This window comes from Lycorma delicatula, chromosome 6 (assembly GCF_047948215.1).
Source record: "Lycorma delicatula isolate Av1 chromosome 6, ASM4794821v1, whole genome shotgun sequence".
NCBI classification, from domain to species: domain Eukaryota; kingdom Metazoa; phylum Arthropoda; class Insecta; order Hemiptera; family Fulgoridae; genus Lycorma; species Lycorma delicatula.
The window spans coordinates 142511387-142529763 of NC_134460.1; the positions used below are offsets into that span (position 1 = coordinate 142511387).

General features: G+C 28.3%; 1 protein-coding gene across 1 annotated transcript in view; it reads left to right on the forward strand.

Annotated features, from left to right (window-relative positions):
• LOC142326952 (uncharacterized) overlaps positions 1 to 18377 on the forward strand; it is a 26563-nt gene continuing 8186 nt past the window's right edge. Inside the window, exons 1-4 of the mRNA XM_075369683.1 lie at positions 1 to 168; positions 2860 to 2912; positions 7930 to 8046; positions 8749 to 9511. Coding sequence (XP_075225798.1) covers positions 1 to 168; positions 2860 to 2912; positions 7930 to 8046; positions 8749 to 9511 — 1101 coding nt within the window. The remainder of the gene's footprint in view (positions 169 to 2859; positions 2913 to 7929; positions 8047 to 8748; positions 9512 to 18377) is intronic.

The window sequence follows — 18377 nt, forward strand, 5'->3', positions numbered from 1 at the left end:
ATGAGTCTAACAAGGAGTATTGCTATACAGCCAACAATAGTAAATGAAGTGATTGAAGAGTTATTAGATACTGATATAATTCACCCAAATAAAATAAATCAGTTAAAAAATGAAAATGAAATGCCATATTATGATCCAAACATTCTTATGGATATTAGACATAAACAAGTATGCGTTGTTCTTAACAAATAATATAAATATTTATAATGCATATTTTTTTTTTTATATTACTCTATAAAAAACTCAATTTTTAGGACATACTGATTAAAAATTTGTTATAGTTGGCATTCTAATACACAAAAATCATGTATTTTGGTATGATATTTTACTTAGAGCAATATTTTTAATAATGTTGGGAGAATTTCAGTGAGTGATTATAAAAATTAAGCTAATTTGTTGTTACAAGAATCTGATTCAATATTATTTATAAGTCTCCATAATTTTTTTAAGGATAATTAATAAATATAATTGATTCTCTCTGTACTGAACTACGTAATTATTTTGAAAGATGATGTTCATTCAAAAGTCAATAATCTAGTTTGTATATTATTATAGTCATATTAATCAGCAATAAACAATAAAAAAGTATTGCTCAACTATAGTTATTAAAATTTACCCAACTTTAGAAGTTAACAACCGTTAGGTTATATTTGCTGATATCCTACAAAGTTAAGAAACTTGATTAATTACATTTTTGTAATTTTATTGTTTCAATATTTCATTACAATCTATCAACTGAATTTAAAAAAAATTTCAGTGAAGTAAATTTAAGAACGAATAGTAAACATTTGATATGGATTATAGAAAAAAATGTAAACAAAAGAGTATTTATACAAATTCAGAACATTACCCTCAACACCATGAATTTGTTAATTTTTAATATTAAAATCTTTAAGTCAAAACTACAATAAAGCAATCAGTATGACAAAAACAATATATGCCAAGATTTAGACTTTTGAATGCACATCATCTTTCTAAATAATTAACCTGAACTATATTATATAAAACTATATTATCTTTAAATTTAAAGATAGTTACTTTGAAACAAATATGAAGATAACAAAAAATGTATATCAAGAGACTCAATAAAAATAATTCACAAAATAAAGAGCTGGATTAAAAGATTTTTGGTGCACTACTAGCACCCATTTTTTAAATTTGTATTCATAATTAATGTAAGCACCATGTATGAAACTGTGAATTGTAAGTATTCAAGCTTAAGAATTTTAGATTCCTGAGTTAGAGATTTAGAAGTTAGACCAAACAGCTCAGATGGGTACATTTGCAATCTTGATAGAATCTAGATGTCAACCAAATAACAGTGCCTTTTCTTCCTGTATAGTCTAGTTAATCCATTTTCACCACCACATTTTCAGATCCCATTCTGTACTTTAAGTGAGTTTTCCATCAATAACTTATGCCTCTGTGTTGGAACAAGTTTAGTAAATTGCATGACCTGTGTTTTGGTACTTGGCCATCACAAAACACTTTTTTAGCCTTAAACCTTGTCTGGACCACCAATTGCATGTGCAACTAAATTAAAGTTGCTGTTAATTGGTTGCTTATAATGACAATGAATCACAATCATTATTTATTCATTACAATGACTCCATGAACACACAAATAACAGTAAAAATTTAGCTACCCTTAGCGTAATCTACCCCTTACTATCACCAGAAAAAATACAACATCAATGAAATTGGCAGAAGGAAGTAAAGAAGACATCCAGAGATATCAAGTAAGAAGAGACTGCTCTCCAGTATAGTATCCCAAGGGCTCACACATTTCAAATTTTATTTTACGAATACAAGATAAATTTTAACTAAAATGCAATTGCTGCACATGGAGTTTCAGGAATGAAGAAAGAAAAAACTAGCAAAAATATTAGATCTTTCACACACAAGATCCTGATTTCCTGTAAACCTCAATCAGAACTTACCAATTGTTAGGCAGCTAACTGCAAGCAGTCTCTCTCCATACACCTCTTTCCATTCTGAGACTATATGCCCTCAAAACTAGGGATCCCAACAGGCATATATGATATGTATGAGTGTAAGTGAAGAGTAGTCTTCACTTTCACTCATTTTGACCATTTCTGAGAGGTGTGGTTAATTGAAACCCAGCCACCAAAGAACACTAGTACCCATGATCTAGTAATCAAACCCATATAAAAGAAACTGCCTTTACTAGGATTTGAACGTTGAAACTCTCAATTTTGAAATCAGCTGATTTGTGAAGATGCGTTCACCATTGGGTTAGGCATCTACCTGCCTAGATCATCCAGGTCCTAGCATCAAAATACCTCTCACAGAATAGTCTGAAAAGGAATCACACCAAGAAATTATACATAATTATTACGATTCTCCCCATCTTTGCATCTCAAGACAATCTATGAACTAGCAGGATCAAAACACTCGTTCAGATATTATGAACGTCCATGTCCATCATTTAAGATGCTACAGCAAGAGGCAAAAGTCCAGGCTGTACAAGATATACGAGGGTAATGCAATCCCTGATACACATCTGTTCCTTCTGTTCTGATATTAGATAAGTTCCATTCAACTCCAACTGAATTCCAGCCACCCAACCAGGAAAGGACTTTATATTATGAGTTTACACAATGCTTTTATTGAAGCATAATCAATACATGTTGACAAACTGTTAAATTTATCAATTGAAATTGTAGTCAGCAATTTCAAAATTGCTTCATAAACATTCTTGCAGCTAACACCAAACCAAAAGAAACAATGTCTTTGTTAATAGGATTAAATACCAACAATCTTTTTTAAAACTGGATGTTTGTTTTCTTGGCTGTAAATATATGCATGTATTACATTATATCAAATTGTTATTTTTCAGGTTAAACACAAGAATTGCTCAACGTATAAAGAAAGTATTAACATGGGAATTAGGTGAGATACAAATTACATATTATGTTTACACTTAAGTAAAAAAGATACCATTAAAATTGCAAAGTTATTTTGAAAGAGTGACTTTTTCAGCGTCATCAAATTAAATTTTTATATTTTCAAATTTGTTAATCAAATTAATGGTCAACTCTTATACATCTTAATACATAAAATTACATGTAATTCTATAGAATCTGTAAAAAATATGTTATATTTATATAAAGATAATAAACATATTTTTTATATTAATTATAACAAATTAATCCACTTCTTAAATTGCTTAGCAACAAGTCACCTTTTTTATATTGTAATAAAAACATGTCAATATATGCATATATATTTATAAAAAATATAATTGCCTGAGAATAAGTACAGGGTTCCTAAATAAAGAACCTAACCAATCTTTAGAATTATGGAGATACAACTGTGCACTGAGAAAGTATCCAAAAATACAAATTATTAGCCAGATTCCCACTGCAGGAGTTAAATGAACAAAGAAATTCTATACTCACAAATGTTATTTTCCAGCCTGTAAAATTTATCAGTTTATTTTCTCTGTCTATTTAGAAACCTGTTAGCAGTGGCTAAAATGTACAATCATGATTGGAGCAAACTGTATTAATATATTTAATAACATTTTACAAAGTACATAGTATTTGTAAAATATAAAAAATTAATTTCAGATCATATAGATGACAGAAAGCCTGCAGATATTGATAAAAAAGAACTTTTCCAATTGCTTACCAATTAAACCTAAACATGTTGTGACTGCAACATCATATAAGTAATTGCTCTGGGCCAAGTCCATTTGCAGCATGTCTACTTCCATGCTCCTCTGTTTCCAGCTAAAAATTAAGATATTTTTTACACCTTCTGTTGATTCTTCTAATATTATTTGAATCAATCAATCCTCATTATGTGTCAGCCAAGTTAGCTTTTCTAGTCTGAATTGTTCTAATTAAGCTTCTATTCTCATTAACTCTACTTCTTTACTTTTTACTTAATCTGTTAATCTCCCTCCATTAATCTGTTATTGTTCATTCTAAAGAAATGTCTGTAAAACCTTAATCTTCTCTTCTTCAATTTATATTCTATTTTTTTTTAATTTATTTTGTTGGTCTTAATTTGTAAATTCCCTTCTCCAGTTTTAGTACACAGTAAATTCTTCCACTTTCTCAATATTTGTTTAGAGAATGTGTTCATGCATTCTGTATCTTACAAGGCTCCTGGTATAATCATTGTGTTAAAATGAAGAACTTTCACATTTCTTAAGTCATTTTTTTTTTTATAGATCTGCGTCATCAACCTGTGATATCACCTTTTTTTTTCATCTTCTGTAATATGTTCGGCGTGATGAATTCTCTCCATGGTATTTGAACTTCATTACTCTTTTGATCTTTCTTCCTTCTAAGATTGACATTTTTCTGATTACTTTTTTTGGTGTTTGAGATCCATTTTGTTTTCATGTGATATCTGTAGACATATCTTTCCACTCATTTTCCTAACTCTAAAAATGTAATTTTTCCTTCTAGATTTTTGTAAGAATCACCAAATTATCTGCGAAAGCAATATGGTTTGTTGCAAAATATTTAAATTTTTTTACAAATTTTACTAAATCGTAATTAACTAATAATTTCCTTAAGAGTACAGTTTATATTTTATTTAAATTAATTTTGATTAATGAAACAGTTAGTTACAGCAAAGCATTTTAACACTATAGAGGTTGTTCTACTCACTAATAAAAAATATAATCACTAATAAACATTAGTTATCAGCATCACTAATAAAAAACAGACCTCACCATAATGATGTAAACCATTCTTTCTAACTAGTAGCCTGGATTTGGCTGTTTTTCATTCTACTCTATTAGTTCATTTGTACCATAATCTTTATGTTCTGAGTACCATGTGTAAAGTGGTCAGCAAAAGCTAAGAAATTTGTTATTTTTGAGTTAATCTGAAAGAATTTATAATTCTCATTTAAAATTGGGTTTTATAAAAAGACAAATTGGGAATTTATAAATTCCCAATTTGTCTTATTGTCTTTAAATTATCTTGAATTCTTTGCTCAGGCAGGCTTGAATTTCACCAAAAATAACTACTGAAAGCTAAGCATCATCAGAGAGTTGCAATCTGCCTCTAATAATGAGATAATGGCAAGTTTTCCTGATATAAATTTAAAAAAAAAGAAACATCAAAATCTATTAATAATAATCTAATAAAATGTAACATTTTCAGTCAATCTAGTAGCAAACTTCAGTAATTATTGCAGCTGTTCTCATCTTTTTTAAGTTCGCGTATTCAAAATGCATCAAAAAGTGTGTTTGAATTTAATTCATTCAGTTACTTTTGACAGAGAATACATTTTTATAGTTTTGTTTGATGTGCATAATTTCAACTTTTTATCTTTGTGGAAAATATCATTTTTAATAAGTATTTATGCATGTGTAAATTTGATACTACAACACACAACAGATTTAGTTTAAATGTGTTTGTATCTTTCTGGCCATTTAAAAACTGATATATCCTCAATAAAAAATCACTTAATGAAGATAAGTCTACCTAATTAAGATAAAGCCAAAATATGATTGTTAGGCATTTTTTGAAAACTTATTCAAATCTGGCTCAGTATGAATGAAAAGTATAGGTTTAGATCATTTTCATTATTGATAATCACAAAGAAAAACATGGCAAAAAATAAGAATTTGTGAAATATTTCATCAGAAATTAATTTAGTTGAAGCATGCAAATTCAGTTTTAGAAACAATTAATGACAGTAAATTTCAGATTAAAAAGTATTACTTTTTTAAAAATTATAATTCATTTGTACCATATCAATGAATATAATTCATTGATTATTGTGCGTACATAATTCAAATCATATGCATTTCCTAATTCTCGCTTATATTTTTCTAATTCTTTTGCTAATACTATCATCTACTCCTAATGAATCATCAAGCTCTTCTACATGATTTTTTTAGAACATAATAAAAGGTGGGTATAAAGATTTACTCACACTCATTTTCAATTGTATTTTACCTTCATTTTGTCTTAAGAAATTAATCTTTATCATCACACACTGTCTGGTGATAACAGGCAATTGGTTGACTGATAGGTAAAAAAAGGTCTTGTGCTAGTATAAAGAGAAGCTTTATTTTTTTTATAAAAATCCACCCAAATCTAGAACTCTGGTAATCTCTTGTAAAAAAATCTGAAATGTTGAACAGACCTGTTTTAATCAATTATTTATTGTAATTAAAAGTATACTTTTTTCAGTTAAAATATACTTTTAATTAATTTCACTGACTTTTCAGTGAATCTGATTTTTAATGTAAAATGTGTATTAAAATGTAATTCATGCCTTTAAACATAAATCACTCTGTGAAATAAAAAGAAGTATGAATTATATATAATATTTAGAAAAAAGCATATGTTAATAGAAATGTTATTTTTTTTATTCTGTAGCATCTTCCAGCTGAATTGGAAATTTAATGAATGGAAAGAGAATGCTTAACAGACATTCAAACTAGCAGAGAACTGTGATTGAGCATATGTTCTATGCAACTAACTGTTAAATTCTTGAAAGCTGTCTGTAGTTTGGTCACAAAATATTTTTCATTATTGTTTTTCCTTAAATTATGTTTAAGCTCTTAACACTACTGCCTGGATTACTTAGTCCTTATTTATCTTAAATAATTTTTTCTATGTTATAATTGTTTTATACTATATGTTTTCATAAATGAATTTTGTGTGATAGAATTCTACTAATTTATTTTTTGGTAGGATCATAATTTAGAAAAACTAAAGAAATTTTTTCTTTTGGTAATTTTCTTAAGACTAATTACAAAATGATGTTCCAAACCCATCAGCCAATATCTGGCAAGGGAGTTTTTCCTCGGAAAAAGGTCATTTTGCAAAAATAACCAGCACAGAAATACAATTCAAACAGTTGAAACAAATATCAAAGCTTTAATATACTGTGCAAGCTGACTGTAAATCTGATAATAAACCCTTTGAACAACAAAATGATTGGCAATAAGTTAACAAAAAAAAAAATTGAGCTTTGCTGTAAGTAATTAACAGAACATCTGGAGCTTACTACAGTGTTTTTAGATCTGTTTATATTGCTCAGAAGCATGTAGTACATATAATATTGGGTAAAAGTAGATGACATGAATCCTTCCCATTATTCAGAGTCCTTGAGAACTTGCCACTGTGTCATATGTATTTCTATAGAATACTAATAACATATTGTAAAGGCTGTAAACAGGATAAGATCCTTTGTGCTTTGGTTATTAGGCCTTTGCTGCAAGTGGATAGAGTAGTGCCTCCTAGGCCAAGAATTAAGTTGTTTAAAGTCCAAAAATATTTAATCACTTACCAGGAATTTAAAAACAAAGAAGTCTAAAAGGTTTTCACTATCAATTTGTGATTGATTGTTATCAATTGAAGATGTAGAGAGTTTTTTAATTGATTGGCCTGTGATTCTGGATGGAATCTATAGACTCCAAAATAGTTTGATATTTTTATTAGTTATTTTTCTTTCAATTTTATCTAGGATTAATTTCATTTTCAATTTTATCCCTGTATTGTATTTATGGTTCTGGGTTATTTAATCTATATGTTTATATATATAATCTTATCACTAGCTGAAATTTTAGTACTGCAAGACTTGTATTGCATAATTAGTTTTGAAATCCAACTTGGAAATCCAAACTCGACCATTATTCAATAAATGATTAGTTTATTACTTTACACACTGAAAACAATTAGATGGTAACCTCCAGTACAGTTATTATTTATAGGGGGGTAGGGGGTACCTAGTTCCACAAGATTATGTAATAATTGTTTACTTTTATTATTTTACTTCTATTTTATATTGTTCGGTTATATGTCTACTAAACTTATGTATTAAGAATTTATAACAGTAAATAATTTTATTTTAACTTGTAATCTATTTTGTGGAATAAAGATTATTATTATCTCTTGACATAATATTTTAAATAATTTTGTTTTTACAGAACCACAAACAAAACTTCCAGTCAGCCTAATGTAAATTTTCTACAAGTTGATAAAGAGATAGAAAAGTTTAAAAAAGAATTAGAAATAGAAAGGAAGAAATTATATGAACTGAATAAAATATCAAATCCTTCTAATCATATAAATAAAGAAATTAATACAATACCACATCAGCCTGTACCTGTAACTAATGTTGTAACTCAGCTTAAAAATAAAGTAAAGTCTATTGAAATTTCGTCAAATACAGTAGCTGAAAAACACATTTCAGTAGTAAAAAATGATGTAACTTTTATAGAAAAGCCAATTGAAGTTTTTGGTTATAAGCCTTTAAGTATGACTGACCCGCTGAATAAAAAAAGATGCTTAAATGAACAATCCTGTTCTTGTCCTCATAGAGTAAGAAATATAGAGTTAAATGAAAAAGATAATGAAATAATAAAACAAACTAAAAAAATGAGTAAATACAATAAAAAGAGTGAGCTTAATTCAATGATGACAGAAAATAAAAGCAATGAAAAACATGAATTTGTTTGTGCTGTAACTAAATTACAAACCAAAAAAATACAATGGTTATTAGCAAATAAGACGATTGAAAAGTGGAAACAATTCGTAACCAGGCAAAAGATAACTAGATTTGACAAAAATAAAGAAATGCAAGAAATGAAACAAAGAAAATATCTACAAAAAAAATATTGGGAAAAATGGATTATATTTTGTGAGAATAAAAAACAACTAAAAGAACAAATAATTAAACAAAAAAGTAGGATAGAAAAATTAAATTTATTTTTTGAAAAGCTGGAAGAGACAAAAAACAATTTAAGCAAAACCACTAAAAAAATACCTGATAAAGTAAATAGAGAATTAAAAGATAATGAACTGTTTATTAAAAAAAATAAAAACATTATTAATAATGGTTCAATATTTGCAAATAGACTTAATGCACAAAAAACTGTAATTCAAGAACAGAAATTAAAACTGGAAGAACAAAATAAGTTAATACAACAACTTTTTGAAGAAAAACTAAAAGAACAAATTAAGGAAACAAATAAAAATATATTATCTAACTTACAGGAAACAGCAAAAAATTGTAATAGCAATTTAAAACCAAAAGTTAAAGTACTTGCAAACAGCTCAAGTATTTATATGGATTCAAAAAAACCAACTGATTGTACTTTTGTAAAAAGAATGAATCAAAGAGAACAAGAAAGAAGAGAGAGATGGGAAATTAGTCGCATGAGAAAGCAGTTAATAGAAGATGAAAAAAAGAAAAAAGAAGTTGAAGAAGAGCAAAAGAAGCGAGAAGAAGAAGAAGAAATGAGAAAGAAAAAAATATTAGAAAAGAAAGAAAAGATTAAGTTACAAAGGGAAATTGAATTAAAAAAATTACTCTGTGCTGAAGAAATAAAACGAAAAATGGAAATTGCAAAAGAACATTATAACTCATATTTATTAAAAAAAATAATAAATGTATTTAAAAAAAATATACAATACAAAAAACAGCTAGAATGTGAATGTACAAACTACTGCAACAAAAAATTGTTAAATCTGTACTTTAAGGAATGGAAAAAGAATGCTCAGTACTCAGTAAAAAGAAAATTTATAACAGCAGATGCTTTTTATAATTTCAATCTACTTCATAGAAGTTGGACAGCTTGGATATTGGTAAGTAATGTTTCCCATTCATCTTTTAATAATATTAGATTATTCTGAAAATTCAGTAGTTATAATAGTAGAAGTCAGATTTCATTGTAGTGCAATTAACTCACGGAGTAGCATAGGGAATAAAGGTAGATAAATAAAAAAGCTAAAATATATTTATGAACCAGTTATCAAAAACCAAATTTCAGTAAAAAAAGATTGTTAACATTTGCATGCTTCTAATGCAGCTTTTAGTTTGTTTACTGTTAGGTCTTAAAAAAAAATCATACTATAAACGGAATGTTTGTAGTATGGTTAAAGTGTGAAACAAGAACAGTAAAACATTTTTTAATATGAAAAAATTAATCAGTTAATAGAGCTTATCAATGAAAAGAAAGCAGCTGCATATGGAACGAAAAAAGTAATTAGTCAGAAAGTATATTGACAACTCGTGAATGCAGTTGGAAAGCGCAACAATGGTTGTATGGCATTAACTTTTAACAATAAGTTATGCCAGATTATCATTCAGCTGGTAGTAAAAGTATGTTGTCACTAAGAAAAAGCAATTAAAATAAACATGAAAAAATTTGAAAGTTTTGGATGTTATATGGGAAGAGAAAAGTCTTAAAATAAACAACATCAAGTGGTGAGAGAAAAATAAGGTATAGGAAATAGCAAGATCCAAAGTTGCAGTATTTTAATAATTATTCTACTTCATGGAAGTAAAATAAATACTACCACATCATTAATCACTGTGGAAGTTCCTTATGTTATTATTCTGAAGATAAAATAGTTTCCCAATCAGATCTTTAAGTGGATATCTCAAAGGAGGTCAAAAAAAGGTATTAGAATACAAAACTTAATGAGATTGAAAAAATACCTCAGATTTAAAAAAAAAAAAACTGTAATTGTTAAGATATCAAAGAATTTAAGACCAAGTGTATGTGAGAAATATCTAACCATTCTCTCTTATACATTGAAAATATTCTTTAGAATATTTTACTGGCAATTAGAATCATGTGATATAAAATGTATTTCGTGAAAAGTAGTTTAGTTTTAGAAAGAGGATGAGTGAGTACAAGGGTGTCATTCTGACGCTGACTAATTTAAAATGCAGGGTTAAGAATAAAGCCATTTATATGTAATTTGTAACGTAAATGTTTTAATACCATAAAATGGAATACAATGTTTACAATTATAAAGAAAATTGAATTGAAATACAGAAAAAAGTATAATCTATACAAGAATCATCAGGTAACAGTAAGCTCAACAGCTCTTCAATAAAATCTCTTAACTCTGTTTCATGTACTATATACAGTACAAAACTCTATTATAGCAGTATTTCTCTTATCATGTTTTTCAGGCAATAACTTGTCTGCCCTTAAGCAGACTTTTTTTTTAAGTCGCAAGGATATTTATATATGAGATTCAGTCAAATATAAATTAAACTTCTCTTTTTAACATTTATTAGTACAAAATAAAAATACTTAACATATTTATTGCTTTTATACATAGTCTCCCTGAAGTTTTGGAATACTTCCAATGAGTTTGAAGCGCGTAGAACCCTTCATAAAAAGTTTGAGGATATACCATGAGCCAATTACACACCAACTCTTCTACTTTGTTGTTGCTCTAGAATTAATATCCTCCTTCGGTAACCCAACAAAAAGAAATTGCAAAGGGGATAAATCTGAATTGTACAGGGGATGTTGTAAGGTTTTCTATTAAATTTCATCCAGATTATCCTGAATGCTAACAGTTGAGTGAGGTCTCAACTGTTTTCATCAATTTTATTATGCCTTTTGTTCCTATAGTTCGGTTTCACTTTTTACAAGAGCTGGCAGTAGTAGCTCATAACATTCACAGTGTAATGTTGGTGGAAAAAATTGATGACCAGTACACCTTTCCAGTACCAAAAGACTGTTGTAAGGACTATTTAACGGATAGATGGGTTTTCACCAATACAGGTCAATGCTCTACATTCCTTTACCATTCTGTATTTGCTGAGTTTGATTTAGTAATGTACTGATATACCCACTTCTTATCATATATGACTATTTGATGCAAAAAATTATTTACCTTGATCAGGAGCCTTTGGAAAATTTCTTATTACATTTGTTTATGATTTTGAGTTAAGTCTTGGAACCCATAATTTACACACTTTTCTCAACTAAAGGTGTTTTGTAATAAGATCTTCCATGACTGATAAAATGACACAATAGCATAAACCACAGTGCCGGTTGTCTTCAATGAGGTCAAGGATTGATTAAACATTGCCATCCATCACAATTTGCTTTTGCAGTCTAGTCTAGGTTTGACACCCTCATTCATGACAAACTTAATGGTAATACTTGTGCAAACTAACAATGAAACCTCTTGTTCTGACATGATGCTACTGAACAGAGAGATGTGAATACTGAGGCAGCTAGAATGTTATCCCCTCACCACATCTCTACCATCAATAATTTTCTGCATCAGCTCATTCATGTTCATATGCGAACCATGAATAGGAAAGTCCAGTTAATATTTGACTGACTCTCATAACACGAAAATTTAGATTTTTAGTTATAGTATGCTGATTAAATAGCAGCCCTATTACTTAGGAGCATTTGGATCTAATTGAATTTATAATGCTGTTTTAGAAGTGTATTGAGCTGAATATTATCTTACCCGTACAGGTATAACAAATATACCATACATATAATAAAAAAAACCTCCAGAATACAAAAAGAACTATTTTTTTTTATAAACTAAATCATTTCCTTTGTCATTACCTATAATGTTCCCTATTCAAGATAAATACAAAAAACCAAAATTGGATAATCAACTGCTGATGAAGGATGTTTTTCTGAATCTGGAGCTTCTTTATTATAGAAAATAAATTAAATATTTGTATGTACAACATCCTTAAAAGGGCACAAGCAAAATTAAAATTCTTCATAAGTTCTCACTAATTTTTTTTAAAACTAATTTACCAAAGATTAACTGATAGGTACTAATTTATTTATTAAATCAAGATATGGAGTCTTTTGTCACCTATTATAAAAAAGGGTTTTAAAGAAAAATAGACAAGTTAAAAAAAGGCCTTCTATATATTGTGAATGGATACTTAAGAGTTTGCATTTTTAATGTCAAGAGTCGTGACAAATTCAGATGTTTCTTTTTTCTGTCCACATATTGTTAAAGAACAACAATACTCTTGGTGACTACGATAAACAAGAAAAATTTTGCTTTAGGGTGGGACATGTTCCTGAAGTTGCATTTATAAATCATCAAATCTATTTCTTTAGGTCACCTTCATTAATGGTAATTAATAAAATAACATAAGATAATCAGTTTATTAACATAAATTACATACAATTTAACAATAACACAATACTATCTAATATTAATAAAAATTAAACTAAATTTATAACTAAGATGCATTGCACATTAAAAATGTGCAAATTAACATAAGAAAAACAAAAATAATATCAAATGTTATAAAAACAATTAAAAACTAAACATAATTACAAATACCATTTCATAACAAAAATATAATTTAAAACACATAATAATCCTAGCATAATAAATAAGATTTGTATGAAATAGCATTTGTAAATACAATAAACACATGATTTACACATACAAATATAAAAAAGTATTAGCCGTAATTATATAACACTTATCACAGAAATTTAATTTATATTAAACTGTAATTATTTTACTGTTACAGATAGGATCTTAATATGTCATTTTTATTTAAATTTGTAAATTAGTTATAAAATTTACAAGTAGTTATATGTATTGCCAATCACAGACACATAGAAGTCATAAGATTTCATTTAAAATGTTAACCTGCTTTCAAATATTTTCTAATATCATGACGTGATTCAATTTTTTTATAACATGTAATTAATAAAATGAGGTAAAAATAAAATTACTATGAAAAATTGAAATTACCATTTATTGCTTTTAGTAATTTAAAAATTGACAGTAAAAAAATTTTCAAATAAGAGATATGAAAAAAGTAATATACTTTTGAAAATGCTGTTTTATAAACAAACAATTACAGAGACTGAGATAAAATCTAAATTTGATTATAAGACACAAAAGTGTTATGTTTCTATTTGTTCATTTTTCATATTGAGAACAGTGACGAATAAAGGAATCAATGCAGGAGCAGTCTCAGTTATTACATACTGGTGTTTAATGGTCAGTGATGAAGCAGGGACTGGAATATACTTAGCATCAACCTGAGGGATTCCAGATTAAGCCTCATCAGGTACACTAGTTTCAAACAGATTTACACAATTTCATGGTATATCAATTGAGGTAATAAAACAATCTGCAGAAGCAAATTTTCACTAACACTAATATTTAGGAAGCACTTTGGAGCTTATATTATTTTAATTCTAAGTGGTTTTAGACCTTATGTTCTCTGTCCACAATAAGATAGAATTATATTGGGTGCTACGACCCCAAAGTATTGAAGGCAAATGAGCTGACACGCTCATTCTTTTATAGGACCAGACTAACAATATAAACTCAGATTGCAGTTTTTAATGGATAACACTAAAAACATATACACATATAATAAATACATTAATAGGTAGAAATATTCTTGACCAAGTCCAGGAATATGCTATAATAGGTGGTTCTCTCAAATTCCCTTAGCTGGTTGATATAAGGCCAATTTGAGGAAGGTCGTATTTTTCATTATTGGCATGGTTCATTCTGGAAGCAACCATGATGGGTTTAATTCAGAGCAATTTCCTATATAGAGTTTCTACAACTATATAGTTTGCAAAAAACATCATCTTTGAGAGGACAAGTTTCAAAAACTTTGGGGTGGCCGGTCTTTTGGGAAATATAAATTATACATATATTCAATTAATTGTTCACCAGATGTAATCTTCTAATATATGCATAGCTTTCAAAACATGGCACTGATTAAATCTTCTTCTAATGAAATCAGTTTGAATGTTTTCCAATGAAGTCTTGATCCAGCTGCCAAGTTGAACAACGTAGTTGTTTGGTCTTGCCAGCAAAAATTAAGGCACGTTGCTAACAAAAATCATTGATTAAATATTAAGGGATTTTTTAGATGGTTTATTTTAACATATATAACTGACTGGTCATTCCGACAGATGCACACTCACTATTATTCATTTACTTGAATTTTACAGACTTGACTATTTTTCCAGTTGAAGTCGTGTTTCTACCTATGTAATGTATTTTATTCAGTTTATCCTAGTATTATGTAACAAGTGCGAACTAATAATAAAACAATGATATTAACAAAAGACAGCAGTTTTTGAGCAATTAATGTAGGGCATTAATTACAATACCACAATCTATTTCACCTCTATCATGCTTTCTTTCCAGTTAAATCTGGTCATGAAATCTTAATATATTTAATTCTGCAGAAATCTTTAATGCTTTAATTTATTAAATGTGTTGTGTTAGAGGAATTCCATGAGAGCTTAAAGATTTTTTTCACATACTTGTAAACCCTATTTATCTATTTCCATAAACCACCCTACCTTTAGTTAAATGAAACTAACTGTTAGTTCAATTTCAAGCATCTAGAAATTGATGTTTTTTTCTTTTCCAACATTTAACACAATTGACTTATCTATAACTTCTTCCAGCTTCTTTGTTTCAATTCTTTGTGTATAGCTAATAACTGTGATTAATAATATAGTTGTTGATCTTTACACAAATGAAGTACATTTAACTTCCATTTGACACTAGCCAAGGTTTAAATTAAAAAAATAAATTAATATAAAACACAACTGAATAAAAGTAAAATAAGGCAATAAATTAAATTGAACAGCAAAGTGATAAGTAAAACTATGAACAGACTAGATAAAACAAGTTGGAAAGTAGGGCATGATATTAATACAATAGCTAATAGCTATGGACAAATTATACACATAAAATTATAAGTACACTTCTAATTATAAGTACTTAAGTGTACAGATCAATGCCTTACAAAATGACCTTAGACTTATTAATAAATGATTACCAGCTATTTATTTTTATCTCTTTTCTTTGTAAACGTGTCTCAAAATTAATACAGGATTTAAATTTTATGCCAATTTTTTTCTGCTGGGTTGTCAACACTCTATGAAGCACGCGTAGTAATCACAATTGGTTAGTAGTGAGTTAGTTGTGATGGAGAAATACACATTGCAGAAGCACATAACTATTGTGAAAACATATTACAAATACAAAGAGTGTTGTGCTGAAACTATCAGCGGTGTATGTTATCACGAGATAACAGCATTTTTGTAGTAGCCTTAGTTAGAAACCACTGGCTTTGGCTTTCAGATTGATGAGATGTTCTTAAAACAGGATTGTGCCACATGCCATTCATTGTGCAAAACCATTGAGATGCTATAGTAGTAATTTAATGGATTGCTGATTTCGTGCAACAGTGATCATTACTGGCCACCAAGGTCATACGATCTTACACATGTGACTTTTATTATTGGGGATTTGTAAAGTTCAAGGTTTATAATAATCGCATACCAACCACTTCTGAACTTAAAGAAGAAATCAGACATGTCATCATAACTAATTAAACAGTTAACAGAATTTTACCAAATATAAAAATCTTTATGAGTAATAATTAATTATCTTTCTAGTAATTATTTTCAAAAACAAAAAAATTTATATTAAAATTAAAAAAATTTAAATTGTCAATACCAAATACAACTAAGCATATTGGAGAAAATTTATGTATCTTTACCAGACTTAATCTGTGATAATTGTAATTAAAAAAGTTGCAGCAATAAAAAGTAGAAACTTTATTTCTACTTCATTTAATGGATTAATTTACAGCCTACAATTAGTACTTTCGCATAAGAATAAAATTTGCTAACTACCATAAATAACTATATATTACAACTATACAGAAGCTTATAAAGTATATATTTAAATGTTTTATGTCAATAAGAGCACAATAAAAACAATCAAATACGATTTCCATTTAAACACATTGAAAAAAGTCCCTTTAGGACTTTTTTCTAACAAAACCAGAGACCATCCCTTTAGGACTTTTTTCCAACAAAACCAGAGACTAAAAGCAAATGGGAATTTCAAAAAAATAACAATACTTTAACCAAATATTTATTTCACTAAAAAGGATCCATGATAATCTTAAAATCATCATGTTTCATGAATAAAAACTGGTTAGACTTATTTTGTGAACAACTCAAGTAATAGTTTTTCTAAGCGTCAGAACAAACAGTTTTATCACAACAAAGTAAACTTACTCCACAGTATTTGGCATTAATCATAGATGGGAAAAATTAAGTAAATTAAGCCTAGTTATCAATCTAAGTTATTCTTGACAATTTCAAACTAATTAATGAAAATGTATGGCAATTAGGTAAATAATGGTGAATTATGCATAAATAGTACCTTTTGCCTGCTTTCCTATCAGTGCAGTTTACTTTTCCATAACTTCATTGTGTAATTTTTTTTCTAATGTGTGTGATGTAATCTATCGTTCAAACTAGTGAATAATAGCAATCCCCCATGGTCCAATGAGATGAGGATGATATGTATGATATATATATATGAGACCTGGGACAAACTCAGTTCCTGAGACAGGTGATGATTAATAATTGAACCCCAAACACCAAAGTATACTGATATCCACTTTCTAGTATTAAAATCCATATAAAAGCCTCTAGCTTTTAATAGGATAAAAAATTAGCGCTTAACAAAAAATATATTTATTAGTTAAATTTTTTTTAATTTTCCAGCCTCTGGAAGAGGTTGAGAATGCCCCCCAAGATTTTGGGAGTCTCAATTAATAACCAGCTGAATTGGATTTATTAGTATGTATCTTATTCTATTCTTTTATGGGGCTCATCTATAAAAAATTTGGAAAGAATTTTTCTCCTAAAAAAATTAGCAATTCAATATTTTTTATTATAAGACCTTAATTGGTTACTGTTGTGTCTTTTATTAATCATAATATATTAACAATTACATCCCTTCTTAAATATGAAATCATTTTATTTTCCGTTAAAAACGGTCTAATTACTGATTCAGATAACCAAGTTTACAAAACTCGCCGCAACCTTTGCTTTTTCTCAGCACATAGGCTGGATCTTTTTAGAAGAAACCTTTATATATTTAGAAAATAAGTTTTTAATAATAATTTCTCAAGAAATTTCATCTCTAACTCGTAATTTTAATAAATTCAAGCAGTCATTATGACTGCGGTTTGTTCAAATAGGCTTTTATAATTTTGGGGAATATTTTGACTGGCAGGTTTGAAAATTGTATAATGGAATAATGTTATTCATGCATGACTAAGATGAATTTACAATATTGCATTTATGTTGTAATGTAATGAACTGTGTATGACTTGTTCTATATCCATTTCATGGGTAAATATGAATGAATATAATAAATAAATCTTGTAGTTGGGGGGGGGGGGGGGGTTGTGAAATCAAATGATATTGAGAGCTATGCTGGCACTAGCCTAGCAGCTAGTAATAAGGCCTCTCAAGCTGAATAAGGTAAAAGGTGATGATTCAGATGAAATGAGGTACACTGATAGTATCCAACCTGGAGCAGGTGGCTACCAACAGTGTCTCTACCCCATGTGAGGGGCAGCTAATTCACAAACCTGGTTGAAGGTATTAAAGGCCTAAAGAAAGACTTGGCACCTATCCTAGCATTCTGCCAACATATTTGATCATTTTTCATGATTGAAATGAATTTCTGTCCAGAGCTGTCTTGTAATCACTAACTCACGGTTTCAACAACCCAAAAGACGTCTATATAAGTGGATATCACCAAATTGTGA